Here is a 23,145-nt window from a genome sequence, read left to right as displayed (position 1 = left end):
TTACGATACTAGACTTAATACATTTGTCTGTTTTTATATTCCAGCCAAATTACAAAGTGCAACAGCGCTGTATATTATCCAGTAATGGATCACATTTCCCTCCTGCTTTTGCAAACTATGGGAGTTGAATAATTGATATCAAGTTGCCTTGTTCCCAGTTTGACATGTCAACTACGGCACAGAAACAGCTTCTCCAATAAATTCACTTTCTGCTCTTTTCTTAAAGTGTTTCCAGCTACACTTAACAAAGAGAAAAAACTTTGGATGATAATAAACCACTTCAGACTGTAATAGAAATGGGATATGTTGGAAATTAGAAGAAAACGCAGAACTAGCTCGGGCAAATCAAAGCAACATAGGCTGGTCCATGACGTGGTGGTTGTGTGTTGTGGTCAGTTTCTCTGGCAGCTTGTTGTTTAGCGCTTTACAGTGATGGCGCTGAGTGAATGACCAAGTCCTTCCATCCACACAGAAGACATCAGTCATGTGGGCGGACCTTTTCCATTTCTACGACTAATTATCTTATATTGCAGTCGGGGTGCATATCCATGGTATCGGACATGTAACATTAACATCTCTCCAAGTCCAAGTTGTTATTATATTCTTGTTGAAGCTATTTTTCACAATTTTTAACTTATTTAAATGCTTTTTAGATCAACCCTGACACTGTAAAACATTTTGTTTTTGCTATTTTCGACTTATTGGATCCTTCAGTCCATCATTGCTATGGTGTGGGAGTCGGACAGAATAGTTCCCTGACATCTGCAGGCAATAAGGGGAGATGTCTTAAGCCGGAGATATACTCTACGCACGTAACCTGCGTAGCCTGCGTAGCCTGCTTTGTGTCTGTTCATGCTCCACTGCGTACGTCGCGTAACACCCGAGTAGAGCCTGTCATACCGATGGTGACCGATAGGGGGCAGTAAGCAGAGCAACAGTTGGAAAAGCTACTTATATTAAGTAGCAGAAGTAGTAGCAGCAGCAGCGGTAGCAGATTAGAAAAACGAACACTTTTACAGGACAATATTGGATGATGTAGGAGATTATAACATCGTGTGAATGTGTATGAGTGTGTATGAATGTTTGTGGTGGTCGGAGGGGCCGTTTGGCGCGATATGGCAGCCACGCTCCCGTCAGTCTGCAGGGCAGCTGAGCTGCGGCTACAAACGGAGCTAACACCGGGGAGAATGTGTGTGAATGAATAATGATCTCTGTAAAGCTCTGGGTGCCTAGAAGGAAGCTAAAGAAAACCATAACATTATTATTATTATTATTACTCTTTTTTTAATGTGTATTACTTATTTATATTACTGTTTTACCCCCTTCCCTGTGTGTGTGTGTGTGTACTTCTGCTACGTGAGTTTCCCCGTTGAGGGAGTAATAATAAAGGACTATTTTATCTTATCTTATTATTATTGCTTATTATCAAAAGTGGATAGTCTTTCCAGACTAATTTATCCAGCATTCTCCTCACCCATCTCAACAAGAATGACGAAACAATAAATCCAGTTAATTTTAGGTTCATATGGAGAAGTAGATGTCAATATATAAGAAAGATTAACATGGTCAAAAAATGTATTGTTCCTAATATGATTCCAAGTCATTCAATAGTATTTTTATTGAAAAACAGAGTATTTAAAATAAAATAAGTCCCGTCAATTGACTCCTGGCTCCCGGCTCCGCTTCCTCCCGGCTCCGGGAGGCACCGAGGCTCGGCGCGTACCTCCGCCGGGGGTCGGTCGCCGGGGGTCGGTCGCCGGGGGTCGGTCGCCGGGGCTCGGCGGCCGGGGCTCGCCATCCGCGGTACTCCCGGGGACTCTAGTCCCGCAGCACCAGTGAGTATTTTGACCGGAGAGATTATAAAATACCGGACTTCGGCATATTTTACCGGACAACGGAAACCCTGGGGGGAAGTTAAATATTGCATAAATATATGCACGGGGAACTTTCTCCAGGGGAGAGCAGCATAATCGTGCCAGCCGGGATCAGACCGGGAACAGCGATACTAGCAGACAGAGCGAGAACTGCAGGTCGCGTACGCGTTCAGTGTCTTTTTGAGAACGTGCACGTCGACGCGTCAAATGTACGCAGGATACGCAGGATACGCGAGACGTGACGTCACGCGTATCCTGCGTCTCGCGTACGCGTTCTGAACTGCAAGTATAAACGCGGCTTTAGATGTGTCTGGACAGTCTATTCCAGCAAGACTGTCTTCCTCCGGGTATCTGAACATAATCTGGCTGTTTCTTGAAGAATACCTGACATCTCTTCTGTCTCAGCAACAGCAAAGCTCATCAGGAAAATGCAGCTAACATCTGCAACAGGACCTCGTCCTCTACTTACATTTGTCCCAAATAGACGATTACATACACCAGGCTGATTTCACAAAGGCTGCGCTTGTCCTCGTCACAGGTCGTGTCTTAGATATCTCAAGTTATAAAGGATGGCTTGCATGAAAGATGGTGTACACTTTGCCAAATTCATCTATTTAGGATTTTTTTTGTCCTGCTTTTATAGTCACGAAACACATTGCATTTTTTATTGGAAGATGCTTGATATTGTCTTGTAGCCTGATGCTCTTTAAGCAGCAATAAAAGGATCTTTTCGCATTTGGTCCATTGAGGATAGTCAATTACAATAATACAAAATACAAAATTCTTTCTGTAGTTTTGTGTGTAGCTCTTTTTCCCTGTCTTGCCTCTGAGACTTAAAAGTGCAGCTAGACAGGAATAATCTTCATCTATTCACTCTGGCTGTCTGGGAAAGGGTGTTCTCTCCCCCCTCTGTGGTTGTTAATGCTCTCCTCTTTCAAGTAAAGGACTGTATTAAATTAATATTACCTTGCTCAATTTCACTGCATATTCCTATTAGTTTTTCAGTGTCCGCTATTTTTTTCCTCACACATTTGCACTGTCAGACCTTCAGTTTTTTTTGTTTAAAAAAAAAAAAAAATCCACTCTTTGTTGACTTTGGGCAAAACTGTGCAAAAAGGTACATATCCACACTTCCCTATTATTCTCAGTGTGGAGATCGAATCAGTTTCACTCCAGGAATGTGTTCAGAGTCGAGGACTGCATCTTTATTGGCTCAATGGTTTTTTCTCTCCGTCTCCACTTATGCAGCTGCTCACTGCCAAATCTCCCCAAACACTTGCATTTCTTTTAGTATGCATTTAATCAGTTGTTGCCTTACTTTATAAAGCAACATTTTAGAATCTTGCTTCAAATGAATTTGATAATTAAATGTAAACGCCAAGGCCGGAAAAGGACTCTGGGTTTCTTGTCAGCGGTCGATAAACGGCTCCTTCCAAGGTGGTAATGGGAGCCTGACAAATTGTCCAATACAAGAAAAGAACTGGAGACAACCAGTGTTTGATGCAGCAGATTATTCTTGAGAGAGGGTATAAACTTCAGTCTTGGTCTGGACGATATGGCAAAAAAAGTGAACGTGATATATTTTTCCATATTGATCAATATATTTGTTAGAATATAAATTTTTGCTCTTTTTTCAGCAGTCCTGGCTACAGCATGAAGAAATAAGACATTTATTTTTTTAAATTTAAAATAACCAAGAACAAACAATGCTTATTTTAAAATATACGGTATATATGTATTAACATAAACAAAACACACCTTTTACATTATTCTGCACCAAATGTAAACATAAATTAAATGAATAAATAGAGAAAAAACTGTATGAAATACTCCACTAAAAAAGAAAATATTGCCATATACTGTAGCTCTGTTTTCCTAAAACTTGGCATTTTTGTTACATTTTCATTTTTTGTGCCAGTAAGACAATCTTAAACCAAGTGAAGAAATCATTTTGAATGCTTCTAAAGGTAGCATAAAACCAAACACAAGGTAGTAAAAATTATAAACCAGAAACATTTCTAACCCGTTTTTGTGCAAAACAAGTATCAGTGCACATTATTTTTTGTTGCAAACATGCTTCATCTGCCTTTACATAACACAAGTTAGTAATCTTCCAAAGTTATTTGATGGCAAAATACGAATTAACTGACTACTATTATAGGAAATTCCTTTCACAGGATAGACAACATTTTAATTGCCACTATCTAAAAAAAGGGATCTAGTTCATCACGATGGCCATAGCTCAAGTACGAGTTGAGGGGAGGGAAGACGGCCCGGGAGGCCTTATCGAGTGGAACTACGTAACATGACGGCCTGCTGTCTGCTTGGTTGGCCTCTTTGGCTTCACCAACATCAGAAGAGCTGGCTGATGTACGAGATGGAGCGGGTGGCCGATTTCATTTTTGAATAACAATGGCATTTGCATAGCCGCTTCCCCTGGCCAGCAGTCTCTCTCTGGTACTCCTGCTGTTGTTCGTTGGACACAAAGAACTTCTTTCTGAGGTTCTTCAATTTGTTAATTACCTGAGTTTTGTGTTTTGCAAAGCTGCAGTCTGTTATTTTAGTAGCCAGCGGCAGATTACAGTTCTGTAATATGCCCGTTTATGACATGGAGGATGAGGACGTCGCAGCAAAAACTGCACTAACCTGTTCATATGTTAAGTCTGTCAGCACCAAGTAGCGTAGATCATTTGTAAAGTATACCTTTTTTGCCAAAAATACTAATCTGTCTGCAACATTTGGCTTTAATGCACACTCTGAGGGTGAGCTGGTGGCAGGAATACCCAGGAGGCTTACTCTGGGGTGTATCGTGGAGTGGAACTGCCACCATATTAGGGGATTGAGTCCATGTCTGCATCTGATTCTAGCAGGTAGCTGCTCGGATCAACTTTAATATCCTGCTGGTCTGTCAGAGGAAAGCTGGAAACAAAGTAAGACTTTTGGGAAAAGCTGCCCAGTGTCATCTTCTGGATTTTAGTTGGTGTAGTTGGAGCTGCAGTGTCTCCCCTTCCTCTGCCCGAGGCGGATGCAGGAGTAGATTCTGATGTGTGCCAGCATCTGAGCCACAGCTCTGAATTTAATGGATGGTACCGTGTCGACCTGGAATGTTTCGGGTCTTGCAACATGAATCGACAAGGGATGCCATGTTCAGGAGGTCGTCAGTGGCAGCTTCACAGTATTTCTCATTTAAATAGGGGGCAACAGTAGCCTGGATCTCCTTTGTGTGCTCCATGTCGTCATCGCTTGGCTTTACCTCCTCATTGGAGAGATGCAGGACAGGTTTCAAATAGGAGACACTGACATATGTTCACATCAGTGAAGTCAACAGGTTGATTCAGGGCCTTGTGGGCAGACTCAAAGACCTCAATGTCCTGCCATAATGGAACATGTAGCCTTGTTTTCCCATCAGAAGAAGATTTTTCCTGCTCCAGTATTCGTTCTATTATTACACGGCGGGACCCCCACCTAGTAGGGGATTCTGTGATCAGCTTGTGTTTTGGTGGTTTTAACTCCTCTTGACCAGCTGCTAGTTCTTTTTTTTTACCACGTGAAAGAGAAAAATCAATGAAAATACTCTCATGGTCACCAAATACAATACCATCAGGACACCAAGTGCAGTAACAAACTACTAATTTGCTTATAAAGGAGTCCTTTTGTGTGAGTGATTCTGTTTTGCGAGATGAAATATTGAACTTCAAAATACTTGCCAACATGTTGGTATAAAAACATTGTTGATTCATCAATTAGTACAACATGCACTGTAGAAAATCATAAATTAAATAATGTGCTATTTTAGAATAGTTTTTCTCTGACGTTTTCATTAACTTACCAGTGGCTAGGGGCAGCCGTTGACCAAAACACTGCATGTGAGTCCAGCCTCTAAGGGAAATGGTCTTGACCATGTTTGCAGCATTGTCTGTTTTACACACCATTTTTGCACACCATTTGGTCTTCACCAAGGCCCCAATACACACGTGCATCCTCCAGTCCCTGGCTGATGATTTCACGAATGGGATCCTCTGGAAAATGAGCTGTCTGCAAACATCTGCTTCGACGAACACACTCCTTGTCAATGTAATGAATGATGAGGCTCATGTTTGGCTCTGATATACAGCTGGACCGAAGGCCGGCGGTGCTTGCAAAGCATTTTACACTCTTGAGCTGAATTTTCAGCTTTCTACTGCAGTCTTCAGTCTTTTGCTTGTGCAGTTTGATTTCATGAGGGTCCAATCCCTCCTTTTCAACTGTGCTCAGGGGCATCATGTCCTTTGCTATATGATGAGGAATAGCGATCGTTATATTTGTATTCCTCTTTGAATGTTTTTCTTAAGGGGCAATTGTTGCAAAAGATGACACAAATGACTGTTTTGCTACTGTGCTTCCAGCACCGTGGCTGCTAGCACTAATAACAGCAGAGAAACTTTACTTTTTTGCAACCGAATGTCCAGCTTGTGAGTGAGGAGCTGGGGCAACATGAGGCCGCGCTTTCACACAGTTGGTGCAATAACTTTTTTAGGTGATGGGAAAGATTAGTTGTGCTTTCTGTCCTGGTGGGCTCCTATCGCTGAGATCTTTTGCAAACCGGCTTAATTTACTCCGTACTGCTTTGATAAAAAGTTGAAATCATATATTCTCCACAATGTCTCCAACTTGGAAGGAGTTTAAAGCAAGTTTGGGTTTGGGTTTATGTTCACTCACAATTTCGGTCTCCTTGCCTGTAATTTCACTCATTTGTTCACTGGCGTTCATCTTCAATATTTATTTATTTCCAAGCATTATATATCTGCAAAGAATCTGACATGGCAGAGTGATTGGCACAATGGCAGCTGAGCAATGACCTTTCTTTTGGGGATATGTTATCGAGGAAATGCATACTGAAAAACATAAACTCATAAAAATATATGATAGCACCAATATTGCCAATGCATGTGACATCTGTAGTTTTATATCTAAAATACACCCTTGAACTCCGTTTGAACTTGCACTTTTTCTGTAATACGTTTTTTACTTTTCATGTATTCATGTGTGCTTTATTTCACAACTGATTGCACATTAAGTTTCATATTACTTTGAAGCCCTCAGACATATTTCTCACAGCTGGTTACATAAGGCACGCTGTCCTAGTTTGTGTGAATTACTAATATGGCTACCACTGGTGTTAGAATGAGGTTGCAGCAGACAATTATCAGGATAGTTCAGCTCACAGGGCCAGTACAAGGTCTTATGAAAATTCAGCTTTTCAAACTGCTTCAACAAAAAATTACTATCGTGCTTTCACCTTACTGGATATTTGCATTACATGGTTATTATTTACATTATCTTAAATTATTTTAATTTTCTAAAAGGCATAAAGAAAAATAGATAAAACCTTTTATAGATTTTACTGATTCGTATTTACTGAGGGCGATGGAAAATTTACGCGCTCATTAGTTTATATACCTTATTACTAATTTATGAACTCTTGACCGCAGTTTCAAAAATGTGACTCTGAGCATAGCAGTCATATTTTAATATTTTAATTAATTATGTGGTCAGATTAAGCTATATGTTGTCACAGGATTTAAATATTTTTTTTTTATATATATATTTTTTATCTTTCCATTAACGCCATCAACAAAGGATGGAACTCAAGGAAACAATGTTGTCCCATATAATGAACATAATTAAAAAAATCCAAACAACAAGGGCATGTAACATGGAATTAAATAAAACATACTTCATTGGTCCCCAAAGCAAATGTAATTTTTGCACTGTTAATTGAGAATAAATAGGGGGGGGTCAGCGATGATCAGATAGCAATGCGTGGTTGAAATATCTCACTGTGAATAAACTGGGGTGTTGTATTTATGCCGTGGCTACAACTAAGATAGTGATTTCATGCAGCGTTGTTGGGTAATTGTCTTGGTACAAAACATGGAGGGAAAGTTTCAGCCAGCAGATCAGTATGTAGGGAGAATAGATGCTCCTTTGCAGTAAGATGTCCAGGATTACATATCTGTTATGTACTCCAGTGCCTCCTCCGTTCAGCCTTGGTGCTCTGTTTGCGGTCTCTCTCTGAAAGCCTGCTACAGAGGTGTTGGAATCCAGAATATGCTCTTGTAGCCATGACGCCTTGTAGCCAGGGTGAAATGCAAGCTGCTTAATTCCTGACGGTGCCGATTAGTCATCATCAGCACTCCCAACTCTTCCAGTTTATGTGTCGTGATCTTATGTTCCCCATGACCATTGAGAGAGGAAATAATTTAGTTTTCTTTTCCCATTTTATTCCTGCTCTACTTCCTTTATGTCTAACCTTCAACTGGTTTGAATTTGGGATCTTATCTTGAGTGTTGGGTTCTGGAAAGCTCTGTTAGCTTTTCCTTTATGTAAGCCAAGCATGCAAACTTTATAGTTGTAGTTATCTAGTTGTATTTTACCAAAACTCTAGTCCTGATGCAGTCTGGATTTCCGTTTGGGCTGTAGTACAATAGCCCACCCCATCCAGAGTGAAAGTTGCCTAATGCTCTGCTCGTGTCTTGTCTGCCTGCAGAGACTTGCTGGCTGAGATTTCCTTGCTGGCTGTGCGTTTACAGCTTCCTGGTGTTTATACAAAACACTGGGAGGCTCGGTCTTTTTCCAGTGAGCATTTCTTGTGCACTTCTCTTTTTTACCCCTCCTTCAGCAGCATATACTGTATTATCATTGGAGTGTAATGATATGTTACAGTCTGCGTGGATTAGTGCAGGTCATTAGGAGCGCAAAGTGTAGAATTATAATCAGTCCAGTGTTTAGATGAGGCTGCCTATAATTGTAGAGAGTGTAGATGCTGGCGAAGTTGATAGGTCTGTAATCTGATTCCTTTCTCATTTCCTACGATGATAATGTTCTTTGAGTTGGCACGCCTTTCTGCGAGAGGTTATGTATGGTAATGAGGCCTCGTCAAATGATGCCACTGTTTATCCTGTTTCCACAAAATAATTTGCCACGCCACACTCGAGGGAGAATATGGTCCACTTCCTCATGCTCGTCATCTTTTTTCCCTCTGATGGATTTTCTCTCCCTCACTGCTCCCTAATTGACATCAGTTTACTTGGATATGCAAATACAGGTTTATGAGTAATCTGAGCTGTCATTTAGCCCCCACATGACTAGAATAACTGTGTTAAATTGCCTCACATGCCATGGTTGAGTTTGATGATCGTTATTTAGTCAGCATCTTCCCAGGGTGTCGTTTGTGCTCACTTTTACAGCCTTTTCCTCTGAGGATAGCCCGGTTCTCTCGGCTATCATTTGTTTGATGTTAGAGTATCTCATTGACAGGGCTGGTTTTTCATGTTGTGTTAAAAAATGACACTTTATGCTTCTTTTTTAGAGCAGGTTACTCCCTCACATCAACATGTCACATCAGCTGAACCCATGACCTATGTCCAAACAAGCACACACTTGCAGTTGATGGCTGTACAGGCTTTTCAAGCTACCGTACTCTTACTAGGACTTTAATTGGACGCACCGTTGTGTACAGGGACTAGGCTGCTCTCTGATGCCCCAACACAGATTAATCCCAGCTCCCTTTTGATTGCTCAGTTGCTTTCTATCCCTGTAGGTGCCTTTTTTGTATTTCAGCATGGCACGCCTGAATTCATTTCCTGGGGTCTTTGTTCTTTTGCCAGTGCATGGCTCATGTTCTAGTGGATTCGCTGGGATTGTTGGATTGTTCTGGGGCATCACATGCATGACTTGTTGTTGAATGAAATGGCCAGCACACAGCAACTCATTCTTTCTATTGCATAATAAAATTGCATGTTATGCTGAACATTAGATTTAGGACTCGTAGGTGATTTTGAACTTTGCAGTAATTTTTTATGTACTTTGTAGTGGTCTTAAGAAAATACTCCCTACTTCAAGGCAGCGTTTGTCAATGCAATTTTCCCTGTAAACCATTAACTATCAAAGCAAGATCAAAGTTCATTGAGTTATCGTAATCTACTACTACTACTACTACTACTACTACTACTACTACTACTGTCATTTAGCAGACACTTATCCAAATCGACTTACATCTGAGAGAACAACACAAGCAATAATTCACATAGTAAAAAAATGTAATAGTTTGTCTTGAGAAAATCAACCATAATGTTAAATTATATTGACTTCCTAAGGTTATTTAAAATTCTTACTTTATCTGACTAATGGTTTATAATAGTTTAATAGTCTTAATTCACGTAAAGCCACTCTATGTAGCATTACCATTTCTGACCACCAGGGGCGCATACATCTGCTCTCCTGAAAAAGCCACTGATAATACTGTGTAAAGAAGTGAGGATGATCCGGCATGTCTTGTAATACTACTTTGTCCCACAAGAGGTGGAAGACGCATTAACTTTCTTGGTGTTTGTTGCCCCATAAGGTCAGAAGTCTTATTGCTATAAAGTAGCTTTGAATGATTTGGTACAGAAGAGATGTGCATCTGCTGTAGGATGAGGACATCATCATCATCATCATCATCATCGAAAATGGATGAATGGGATGCCTGGGTCTGGGGCCCTCCGTTGTCGGGCCCGCGCGGATGTCGCCCTGTTGGTCCTGGGGGGCCCCTTTCGTAGGGGCGGGTGCACCTGCCCGCGTCAGCGGCCGGGGCGGCTCTGTCCGGGCAGGCTGGCCTCTCGCCGGGTGGGGGTCGTTGGCCTGGGGGGTGAGGGCCTCCTGGCCGCATGTCCGGCCCGGGCGGGGTGGTCGGGGCTCGCCTGGGTCCCGGTCTGCCGCCGTGGGTTCCCTGGCTGCCTCTTCCCGTGGTCGTGGGGGCCCCGCCCGCAGGTCTCCTTGGCTGCCACTGAGAGGGGACAGGCCTCGCTGGCGGTGGGTTTCCTCCCGCCCTCTTCTCGCCCTCTGTGGGGTTGCTGGTGGCCTGCGTTCCGGGTTCTTCCTTGTCGGCCTCTGGTCTCGTGGGTGGCGGGGTTGCGCCCCCCTTCCACCACTAAAGATACACTTCAGGTGGAGCTTTGATAGGATTATTACACACACACACACACACACACACACACACACACACACACACACACACACACACACACACACACACACACACACACACACACACACACACACACACACACACACACACACACACACACACACACACAGCTACACGGACATACACATCTGCTCACTCACCTACATACTCACTCCGCAGTTATGGGGGTCAGATAGTCAGTAGCCTAGCTGTGATTCCCGGGTACAAGCAACATATTTTGTATTTTGGGAGTTCTAATATGATTAAAAATATGACAATTATCATGTTAAAGCATTATTTTATTAACATAAAAATATAAATACAAATATAAAAACTCAATCTTACCAAAAATAAAAAGTAAAAAAAAAACTGCCAATGGAACAAGAGAAAATTTTCACTGAAATTAGTGAAAATGGTCTAGAACAAGTTACTTTTTAGGTGACTGTCTTATTTTAAATGTAATGATTGTTTTTGGACTGGAAATAAAACATTTTGAGTGGATATAACACAAGTAGTCTTGGTAAGATTTTGAGTTTTTGTAGGGTTTCAGACATTTACTGACAAGTCTTGCAACCAGACAGAGAACATTTCAGCCTCCTATCTTTCCATCTGTAGAAGCTCCTCATGCTCCTTGTAGTCCAAGGCCTCCTGGTCTGGTCCATCCATGGCCTCCTTACAACAGACATCCAAGTGCCTCTCCTTCAGTCTGCTGTGCAGAAGTGTCTTCACCTTAAACAAAACAATTCATGCATTAAGTATTTCTGTATTTATTTTGATACAGACATAAATAGTGATAGTGCCTGCTGCATGGGGGACACAGTGCTTTTGGCATAAATAACAGACCAAACCTTCCTCAGTTTGCCTGAGCCAGGTAAATTTGTTCAGCCACCGTTTGTCAAACCCACTGGCTCTGTGTTTTTGAGAAGATCTGTAAAGATGAATAAAAAGTGATGTTTAAATCACGTACACATTGGCTTCGCGTTGATATGCTCCTAATGACTTGGAAACTGACTATTGTTACCCTTGCCAACTCGTCCTGTCCTGCACTCGGACCCTCGCTATCAACTTTCATGTATATTTGTGCACTACTTTCAGCCCTGACAAAATTGCCGCATCTTGTCAGTGACATGATTTATTACTTTTTAACTGCCTGTAACGTTAATTGTCTGCACCGTTTCACCTGCACTCTTGCTTCTCCTCCTTGCAAAGAAACTTTTTTTTTAATAGACAAGACATGCTTGGATGCAAAAGAAACAATATTTACTTGTTTGAACAGCCAGGGAAAACCATTGTTTTTAATACAACAACGAGCGGAAAAACGCAGTAATTCTCAAGATTTCGTCTTTTTCTTCTGGTGCACTGTCGTTGATACAGTGGCGTAATGCTGCAACTGCAGTTAAAATAACATCCATCCAGTCCAACGCCTGCCAGAAAATAACAATTTTCATGACGTCGGAGTTTTGAGAGCTGGGGGCGGCACGAAATTAGGTGGAGGCGGCCGCCTCCTAATATTGTATGCAGGAAAAACCCCGCTTTAGGTTCTTACCAACTTGGTATTAACCATTAATATGTATGCAGCCAAAAAAAATAATTACCCAGGTGATGGTGGAGGCATCCACCTGTGTTTTATGGAGTTTCTTGAATAGTTCAATCAATCTGGACAAATCAAAGCACACCGTCTCCACGGTTCTGCCTGCTTTGTCCACACAACTGTTGGATCTCTGAAGGGAGGCAGATGATAGCACTTCCAACTGCAACCCAAGGGCTTTATTTCTTACTGAATCAGATTGTACACATGGGCGCCTGGGAGCAGTGAATGGCGGACGGCGTGGGGTTATCGATTCCTTCTGATGGATCTTAATTTCCCTCCCTCTCAGTCATGTTCATGTCTGTGTCAGCTGCTCCTTGTTCTCTCTGTCACCCACTTAACAGACTTCTTTCTTGTATTTAGCCACAACATTTACTCAGAGTTGATTCTTTACTACAGTTGTTACGGTAATTGGACACAGTTTCTCCTTCTGTGCTAGACAGAGAGGAAGAGCAAAAGTCACTGTCCCAATAATAATTTTTTTTTTTTTTTTTTTTTTTTAATATTTTTATCCCGGTTTTTTCCCCATTTTATCACCCAGTGCTCCTACCTAACAGTCCTGTGCATTGCCATCCTCTACCAACCCCGGGAGGGCCCTGCACTGAGCTCAGGTCTCCTCCTTAACCTGAGGAGTGAGCAGGCCGCATCTTTTCACCAGACAGGGTGGGGTTTCTCCGGCCGAACGTAGCGCGTGGAAGGATCACGTTATTCCGGCCGGATCCTCCCCACCCCATCTGGCGCCCCGGTTGGCCAGAGGGGGCATGTATAGCCCAGGACTGTATGCATGTTTTTGTGAGGGTAGCTCACATTAGCTACCCAGGGAACACGGGGAGAACATGCAAACTCAACACAGAAAGATCCTTTCGCCAACCCCACCCAGGGTGTGGGCACTGAAGTCATGGAGGAACTAACACGCACTTCAGCGCCCACAGCATCCCCGGCGGGAATCGAACCCAGGACCTTCTTGCTGTGAGACGGCTGCACTACCTGCTGCGCCACCGTGCCCCCCCAATAATAATTTTTTAAAAAGACTTTAAAAAGTTGCTACAGTTTAACCTGTTGTTATTTTTTATTTATTTAGATTACTAAAAGTTGTCAAATGTAGTTGGGGACAGTATGGCCCTGAGAGGATCTCCCATGCAGTATCAGTGTTGCCTAAATTGGCTCTGTCCAATCTTCCGTCAGTCTAATTTCCCCTTTTCCTTCAAACATGTCATCCTTTTTTCCACCATTTATGCTGCTTCCAGCTTTTTCCCCCACACATCCCTGTTCTCTTTTGTCTGCATACTCTTCAACAACTCTTCTGTTTCCATCCCTCAAAGTTCTGTTCTTCAGGTCTATATGTAAGTGTATGTGTGAATGCTGTTTGTGTGTGTGTGTGGGGGGGTGTGGGGGTGGGGGGTGTAGAATTTGTCAGCACATGTGATGAAACATGACTGTTGTTGGACAGTGACGTGCTTTTCACCTCTTGCTTCATGAGAGAATGAGTGTCAGCGCCAGTCTGGATTTTGCTGTTTTAATAATACAACCTTGATGTGTTTTTGGGCCTCTGACCTTGGATGTGTGAAGGCTTGTGTGTTCATTGTTGAATCTGTGGCCTCACAAGAAGTAGCCTTCATTGTACCAGCTGATGTTGAACGAAAAGATGCCTCCACAGATTTTTAAATGCCTTTTTTTTTTTTTAATTGGGTACGTAGCTCCAAAGAATTTGATAGAATTGACTGAAAAGATGAGACGTAAAAATGTTGAAGTCTGTAATGCTGCAAAACCTGAAAGCCCCTTTTCAAATCTATCCACATAAAAATTTTGTCCATTAAATCTAAAATTAATAATTAGGCCAACTGTGTATGCAAACCCACCCTTCGTTTTGACATCGTCACAGTGTTATCAGTTGATGTTATGTACCAACATTGGGCTAACTAAATGATAAATTCAGCATTATAGTTAAGGATAACTTTTGGATTTTAATGGGTAGATTATACAGAAATATAATAAAAGTTTGTGCATTGGACCAATAAAATCAAGAGTTTAGCATGACAACTAAGGTAGTATTCCTTGATAAATAATCAAAAATGCTGTTCTATACTTGACATTTTTCCTCTATACTTTTGTATACTTTCATCTCTTTTATAGCAGAATTATTTTAAACATATGTTTCAATATAAAATCAAAGACATATCTGATACATAATGGAATGACTTGTTAAATGACTGTGGTTAACAATTATCTTACCAGAAAAATCCGCTGAGATTTCAAAAAACGCTGCTGGAACATTTCTACCAGTCCAGAGCAGTCCTTCACTATCATTAGTATTTCCTGCCACCGCTAAAATATTGCTGGAACATTTCATCAGTTTGGTTTTCATGCTGTTGCAAGGATGTAATCAGACTCTTGGTTCTCGTTAGGGGTGATAGTGGACACAGTTGCTCTCTGCTGTGCAACATCAAATAACCTCAACACAAACAAGAGAACACTTTCCAAGCTGTGGGAACAGCCTGAAATGTGCTTGACTCAGTAGGCACAGTTTAAGCGTTTTGAAGAATGTATGGATAGATTAAAGTAAATTTGCATGTGTGCTTATTTAGCCTTTTACATTGCTAAGAATATTTACAGAAGATGCATAGCTTGTGTAAAATGGGTTAAGTATGTCCCTGTGGAGTAGAATTAATAGACACTGGACCTGCAGGTGAAGCGGCGTGCGAGTTGGGGAGACGCCAGTGATACAGGTGCAGAGAACAGTTACTCCATTTATTATCTGCTTAGTTTGTCCTTTAGCAGGACGTGACCCTGGACAAGGTCACCAATCTATCCCAGAGCCAACCCAAAACAAATGACACGAGCATGCTCAGTCAAACTCAGTCTTGAGCTTTGGTTTGTAATCACCTGTAAGGATGGGAATTGACTTTTACGATTCCAATTCCATTTTTGATTCTGCTTAACGATTCGGTTCTTTATCGATTCCCTTATCGATTCTCATTTGGAAAAAGGGTTAGGGTTACATAACGTGTGCCCAAATGTTTTTGCATGTTGGTAGTATTTCCTCCCTTTGATGAAATATCGACATGGTAAGTATTTAAGTTACCCTGTTGTCGTCTTTTTTTTTTATTGAAAGGGAACCAGACTTTCGAGCGTTTGTATTGCTTGTGTGCCATGTTTACTATTGACTGCTACGCAACGTAAGCTAGGCAACGTAAGCTAGGCAACGTAAGCTAGGCAACGTAAGCTACGCAACGTAAGCTACGTAACGTAAGCTACGCAGCGTAAACTACGCAGCGTAAACTACACAACGTGTGTGATGACATCATTAGAGCCCACTGGAATAGAAAAGGAAATCGTTTGTATGATTTGCAAACGATTCCAAATGAATTGAAACACTGGGAACCGGTTCTTGTTCAGAACCGGTTCTCGATTCCCATCCCTAATCACCCGTCAACTTAACAGAGAAGATTAAAATAAAAGCTTTCTAGTGGCTAGAAAAGTCAACCTAATATTCTGTAAGCTTGTTTCCTGAAGTGTTGCAGATGTAACCTGAAAAGTGTATTGTGGACCGACAGGACAGAGGACACAGGGTTTAGAGGAGAAATTGTGACTCTTTTATTTCAGCCAGACACAGACGAGTACCAGCACACAGCAGCTCTGTCATCCCTGTAGAGCAGCCCCCTTTGCTGGTGTGCAGTCGCTGTTTTTATAGCCAGGCAGGGTGGAGAGATTGATTGGGCACAGGTGTGCCCAATCAGCTGAACCAGGCGCCACCTGTGTGCTGCTCCCCGCAGACCACGCCCAATCCTCCACCCTGCCACATGTATATTTTGAGAAGGGTTTGTTTAACATAGAGGAAACGGAGGGAAAAGACCTTTGCCGTGTTGATTTAGAACTCAAACAAGCATTTTATCTGAAAATGTTCTAGGAAATCAAAAACCTTTGATATTTTATCGTCATTCCTATCCAGTCCTGTTCCTCATCATCATTAATGTTGAGACATTATCCATCATTTTTTTTTATTTTTCCTTTTCCCCCCTCAGTAGGTGGTAGAAATTAATGTCCGACCGATCAGCCTTTTTTTCGATTATTTCGATCACCGATTAGGGGGAAATCAAAAAGACCGATAGCAGATATCAGCCGATACGATTATTACCCTTTTTTACCTTTTTGGGAGAAAACAAATTTCAATACAAGAATTCATTTAAATGAATGGTGAGCAATGTATTGCTTTAACTAGGAAGGACAGCAATATTCACTTCGCACGGCTCACACATCAAAAGTGCAAATTATGGAACATCAAACAAAACAAGCAGCATTTCAGTTATTAAAAATAACATTAAGTGAGTTTTCTCTTTACATAAAATAAAAAAGCTGCCTATAAAAAATAACAAATTAAGAGGAATAACAGCCTCAATTTTAGAACAGTCAGGCACAATATTCCCAATTCCCAGACCCAAACCACAGCAAGTGCCTACTTGGAGGTAGTAACAGTAAGCTAACTAGTACACATGACAAACAACCAAACAGTACAGGTTGTGAAAATGGCTACACAGGTTGTTTTTTTAAGTGCAAATATTTACTTAAGTTTACTTAAGTTTGAGCATGTTGAACATTCTTAATACAAAAAGAAAATGCAGTATTTCAGTAAATTTCTTAATTTTTCTTTAAAAAAAAAAAAAAAAAAAAAATCGAAATGATTTATTTTCGATTTTTTTTTTGGGGGGGCCGATACCGATTATTAATAAAATTTTGAATATCGAATTCGATAATCGGCCACGGCCGATTATCGGTCGCCCACTAGTAGAAATGTGTTTTTATCACAGCATATGTGGTGGCAGACATAACCGTACATACGAAATGCTTCTGCTACACATTTCAACGACGCACAATTAGCGTCACAATGGAGATGAGCCCTTTTTATAGGTTTTTTTGCTTCTTCATTTCTTGCATTGTGTCTTTCACTTATACTTCCCTCTTTTATTTTTCTTCAGCGATCTATAACTATGATGCCCGGGGAGAGGAGGAGCTGTCACTGCAGATTGGAGACACAGTTCACATACTTGAGACGTATGAAGGTGAGACCATGTTTACTGACGTTATGTGACTGGAGTTGACAGGCCGGAAGTGGATTTTGCTTTCCTGTCATTATTTACCAGAATACCTTTTCTGAGTTGTATGTGTTTGTCTACGATGATATGAATTATTCTCATAATTCAGTAATGCAACAACTGTCTGAAACCATGTTTCTGAAATGTTTCTGGCGCAACGCCTGTGATTTTGCTCCTCCTTCTTAAGTTCTCGATTCTTTAATACAATCGTTTAACTCAGGTGTTAACTCTTTTATTGTATACGACTCTAGACTGGTACAGAGGTCACAGGCTGAGGAGGAAGTCAAAGAAGGTGAGTAACTAAAAAAAAAAAAAAGTTTAAATCCAGGATTTCTTTTCTTCAATCTTTGTATCCGTAACACCATGATGATGTGTTTTTCTTTGTTTCCTCTTCCAGGGCGTATTTCCAGCTTGTTATATACACCTGAAGGATGCCACAGTCGAGGGCAGTGGGTCAGTACTTCATGACCCAAGATTATTCCTCTTATCACTACATTTCATGATGAATAACTTTATTGTGATTATGAAGATGATTGTTGATGAATACTGAAGATGGAGAGATATATCAAATGCAGAATAAAAAGGGAGTTTTCCTCCAGATCTAATTTTAGACTTAGTTATTAGTCACTTAGTCATTTTTGTTTTCACCTGTCACCAATTCTGAGTACCGTAACAGATTTTTTATAGATATATCTTATAGAAAATATCTATGAATACAGTATGTATGGACATACAATACACTGTGAATAAAGGGTTAAATTGTAATTATAATGGATTTCATTTTGCTGAATATACAAACCTTTAAGAGACGGATTTGTTTCCCTTTGCTGCCATGTTTCTAGAGAGGAGATGACACAGAGTACGTGTTTTCTCTGCCCCTGCAGGCACAAGGAGACGGTCATCCCCACGGAGCTGCCCCTGGTTCAGGAGGTTACCACCACGTTGCGGGAGTGGGCTACGATATGGAGGGACTTATACGTGGTAAGCCAGCGTGTCCTTCTCACCGGCGTTCCCACGGTCACAAAACAGAGATAAGTCGTGGGATAATACATGGTATTTTGGCACCACACAATGACTACTATCAGAGGAGTCTGGCTGTTTGAACAGCGGTGACAGAATTTAAATGTTTTCTTCTGAAACATAATGTATTTCTTTTATTTTAGTCATCCTGAGCTGAATGAATGAAGCTCAGTGGGTTTTCTTTTTCTTTTTTAAATCTGTGCATTAAATCTTGAGTTAACACAGGTTTTTGACCTGTACTGTACCATGCAATTATAAGAAATACACAATAACATATGAGGCACTTAAACATGAAAGGAATCAGTTGATAATGTTATTGATTATCAGACATGGAAACACTTTTCCCTCACGCTTGACTGATTTGGTTCTAGTATATTTAGGGGGGGTGTGATTTTTAAGAAAAAACAGACCGTAAAATACATTCAGGTCATCATATAATAAAAAAAACACATGCAAAACAAAGTCACCACCAGAGTTGAAGTGAGAGAATGAACCTTGCGTTAGAAAAATACTGCAGTGATTCATGTGTTTGAGGTGGCAACATGTTATTTGATAATAACGTGATTCAGTGAGTAGATTCTCATTACTTTAAGGAGACGTAAACATAAATAAATTAATAAAAACACTTCTTTCCTCAAGGGGCTACTAATCAAAAACCTCAGATGCTGCAAATATCATTTAGTAAAAAGGGTCAAACGTGCAGGATACTGAGAGATCACGCACCTGATCAAAGTAGAGTGAACCAGCCTCTCCAGCGTTTCATGCACCCCTCACATCAGTCTGCATTTGCACTACCTCTGAAGTTGTTAGCTGTAACAGCACTTTGAAAAGATGCAAACTTTTTGTTTTGGCTGCTAAGACCAGAGCGGTGAAGACTCAGCTGTTGTACTGCATCCCTTTTATATTTTCGCGTATTGTAAATGATCCGTACTTATGCTGCGTCTTTTCTTTCTTCTATCCTTGTCTACTTTTTACAAAAACATTTCTTTTCATGTCCAGAGTTTATGTTCAGAGTTACTTACCAAAATGCAAAAAAAACTCAAAAGCTTTCGTATTTTCAGGGCACTTCTGTTGCATTGCTGACATTTCTTTGCAAACCAGTGAATCAGGAAAAGTGTGTGACACACGTATAGTACAGTATGTCCTCCTGCACAAACATGTAGCAAACAGAATTTATTTGAACAAGCGCCACAGGATGGTTTTAGTAATAATTACTTGCCATTTAAAATTCTCTCTTCGTGTTTCACTCATGCAGTGTTGTTTTATGTCTGACAGGGTGACAAGCGTGAGATGTTCAACTCGGTCCGTGATATGATCTACGACCTCATTGAATGGCGGTCACAGATCCTGTCCGGCACCCTCCCACAGGATGAGCTCTCTGAGCTCAAACAGAAGGTCACCTCCAAGATAGACTACGGCAACAAGTGAGGGTCCAGTCATCTGAGTGCACGTGCTTTCCTCCCTATAGATTATATCCCTTCATCCTCGTATCTGTCTGTAATAAAAAACATCACACTTTGTTGAATAGGTCAGTGATGTCACTCAATTGTAAAGTAACAGGTCGTCAGTTAGCGTGAGAACAAACTGGAGCGATTTAGCTTCGGCAAACTGCACCATAGTCCATCATGAAATGACGGCTCTCACGGCATCTGCAGCAGGCCTAGAAAAATCACTGGGAAATGAAAATTGGGACGCTCCATTCTGCTGTTGTGATGAAACTCTAAACCTTTGGCCAGGTAGAAAAATGGCTTTTGCCTCTGCAGGAGAAGGCACTGATGAGCTGATGAAAAACATTGATGGCTCGTAGGCAGCATGCTGTTGTCTCCGCTGAATCCCTGCAGAGCAGAAAGGGTTCATCAAAACAGGCAAGCTTTGACAGAAAGCAGCGGAGCCGAGGGAGTATTGTACGAGGAGAAAATGAGGCTACTGGAGTGTTGGCGAACACTTAATATGTGCTGTTATCTTTTGAGAAATGCAGCCTCATGTTCACAATGCTTTCCTTTTTATATTTTGTCTTTTATATTGGCAGCTCCTGGGAATTATTCATCATGTTTTTTTCTTTTTGAATGCAAGGTACTTGGATCTTGATTTGGTGGTCAGAGATAAGGATGGAAACATACTGGATCCAGAGCTCACCAGCACCATCAGCTTGTTCACGGCCCATGAAGCAGCCTCCAAACAAATAGAGGACCGAATCCAAGAGGAGAAGGTGAGCATCCAGAATAGTTGTACAAGCAAACATTTAATCTTAGTATCACCAATAGGGAAATCAGATTTTTCCAATAATTTATTCATCATAAAGTATTAGAAGATGTGATGATATTTTTAGTAAAATAAACCAAAGGTAGTGTTACTCCATTAGGACATAGGATCATACCTGTCAAGTCTCCCGTTTTGGACGAGAAACTACTGTATTTTACCCATCTTTCCCACCGTCCCCCCGTATTAGTATTTTCCCGTTTTATAATATAATAATTCTTAAAAAGCATTCCTGTGCCTCTCCAAACTGAATTGCCACTAACCTCGCGAGAACTGCCCCTTGCTGTAGCCTGAGTGGCAGCTCACGAGGTTCTCACGAGGTTAGTGGCAACAACGGGAGCAAACTCGGAACAACAAATAGGAGAGATGGATGGATGTAACCAGAAAGAAGGCTTCTGCCAAAAAAGCGAAGACTTCGTGTAAATATCTCTAAATGGGAAACCAAATTTACTTCCCTAAAAAGGAGCGGGATGGGGCTCAGTTAAGCGTAAGGATACTAGACCTCGGTTGGGCTGGTCGGACAGCGGGTGGTGGAAAATGTCCCTTATTTTTTAAGCCAAAACTTGATAGGTATGCATATGATCGACTCTGGTTCATTTCTAAACCCTAAAAAATTGGCCTCATATTGTCTTCAATTAACAACTGCAAGCTTCAAAGTTACCATGGCAACTAAGCTACCTCAACGCCTTACAGAATCAACTGTTATGACTGCTATGACGTTCTCGACTGTATGAAATGTATTTGGCACCAACTTTTTGGCCAAAACGACCAAATGCCTCTTTTATTTATCGCTCCATAGCACATTATTCCAAAGTGCTTGTTTCCCGCCTGCACAAAGTGTAGTTTTGCTTTCACACTGCTTTATAGTCTTCTCATGGCATGTCTGCACAGTTTCTCTTTGATCGTTATATAAATGCACTCAAACCAGGACTGTTCGGTCATCATGGTCTGCATGTCCTTACTCGAACAGGAAAATGAGCTGCTTCTCTGGGGATCCCACAGACGTCAACATTTAGTAAACGGATAACTTGCCTGCCCCTTTTATTTTATTATTTTATGTTTCCCAAAAATAGAATCGAGTACAAGCAAATGGAGAGAAAAGAGAAAGGAATCGGAACACAGATGCAGCTAGCAGACTGCAAAGGGCTGGCAGTGTAGACACCAAACCCCTGACGGAGCTAAACTTATATTATCTGAATAGAAGATGCATTTCCATGAAGGGTCGATCATTTATTCCACATTCAGTGAAACATTTATTCACCAAACTCTCACTTTAAACTTTCAGCCGTACCATCATCACAAGGTTAACTTCTTTTTTTTTTTTTGCTTGATTGAAACCACTTTGTGAGGTATATCCTCTTTTACTTTCCCTGTGCTTGCTGCCATGGTAACCAGGCTCCTTTTTATGTTATATGTCTGAACAGTGGGACAGAATGACTAAAATCTCAGACACAAGAGGGAAAGAGTAACCTTACTGAGAGAAGCTGAATCTAATGCCAAGCAGTGTCATCTAGTCAAACACTGGGCTGTACTGAACCCCTGAACCTGATGAACAACCTCTGCATACATTCCTGGAGACTGTAAACTGCATTTTCGGAATGGGTGGATGCACTTGACATGAACTTATGAAGTTATGAAAGCCATCAACAGTCTTGTGGGTTCAGCTCTACTAATGCACAGACTGCTGGTGTTAAGTTAAAATCCAATTTTGTGCAAAATCTTCCCACCTTACCCACTTATAAAACAAACTAATTCAAAAAGAAAAGAAAAAGAAAAGAACCCTAAGGTGTTACCTTTTTATAAAGTGCAAGGAGTTTGCATTTAGTTATTCATTTGCGCCTAATAACCATCTTTTTACTTAGTCTGTGCTTATAAATACATCCACAGGTCACAAGGGATCAGAATTCAACATAGCATGACATTTACTTCTAATACTGTGTTTTGACTGCACGCATAACTAAAATGACAGAAACTGCTCTTCTGGTTGAGTGAAGGTTGTCTGGTCTGCTTAATGTGGAAAATTAGATATCTATGTGTAAAAGGAGAATATAGCCAGGCTGTATACTCCTCTTTACAATGTCACTTCATTTTTATTTTGCTTCATTTACACAACTGAAGTTTTTATTTTAATTTTTTTTTTTCCATCACATCAAAAGAAAGTTTAAATTTTTCCAAAGCACCTTTTGCACAAACTCCAAGACTTCATGCGTGTTTTTCGTGTGTGTGGGTTCTCCCCTCTGCTTTAATGTTTAATTTAAGTGCTAAAGTGGGGAAAAATGACACAAAGGTGCCCGACTTTAAACTAAAATATTCAGGATCCGAGCC

At 41.0% G+C, this 23,145-nt stretch overlaps 1 protein-coding gene across 4 annotated transcripts in view; it reads left to right on the top strand.

The window, feature by feature from the left end:
- dock1 (dedicator of cytokinesis 1) overlaps window positions 1-23,145 on the top strand; it is a 237,588-nt gene that overhangs the window by 21,052 nt on the left and 193,391 nt on the right. For all 4 annotated transcript variants that reach the window (XM_061709031.1, XM_061709030.1, XM_061709029.1 and 1 more), the window contains exons 2-7: window positions 17,425-17,508; window positions 17,793-17,833; window positions 17,939-17,994; window positions 18,426-18,522; window positions 19,837-19,985; window positions 20,635-20,770. In XM_061709031.1, coding sequence (XP_061565015.1) covers window positions 17,425-17,508; window positions 17,793-17,833; window positions 17,939-17,994; window positions 18,426-18,522; window positions 19,837-19,985; window positions 20,635-20,770 — 563 coding nt within the window. The remainder of the gene's footprint in view (window positions 1-17,424; window positions 17,509-17,792; window positions 17,834-17,938; window positions 17,995-18,425; window positions 18,523-19,836; window positions 19,986-20,634; window positions 20,771-23,145) is intronic.

This window comes from Cololabis saira, chromosome 19, assembly GCF_033807715.1.
Source record: "Cololabis saira isolate AMF1-May2022 chromosome 19, fColSai1.1, whole genome shotgun sequence".
NCBI classification, from domain to species: domain Eukaryota; kingdom Metazoa; phylum Chordata; class Actinopteri; order Beloniformes; family Belonidae; genus Cololabis; species Cololabis saira.
The sequence above is the reverse complement of the archived record's forward strand: the minus strand, read 5'-3'. Positions and strand labels throughout refer to the sequence as shown.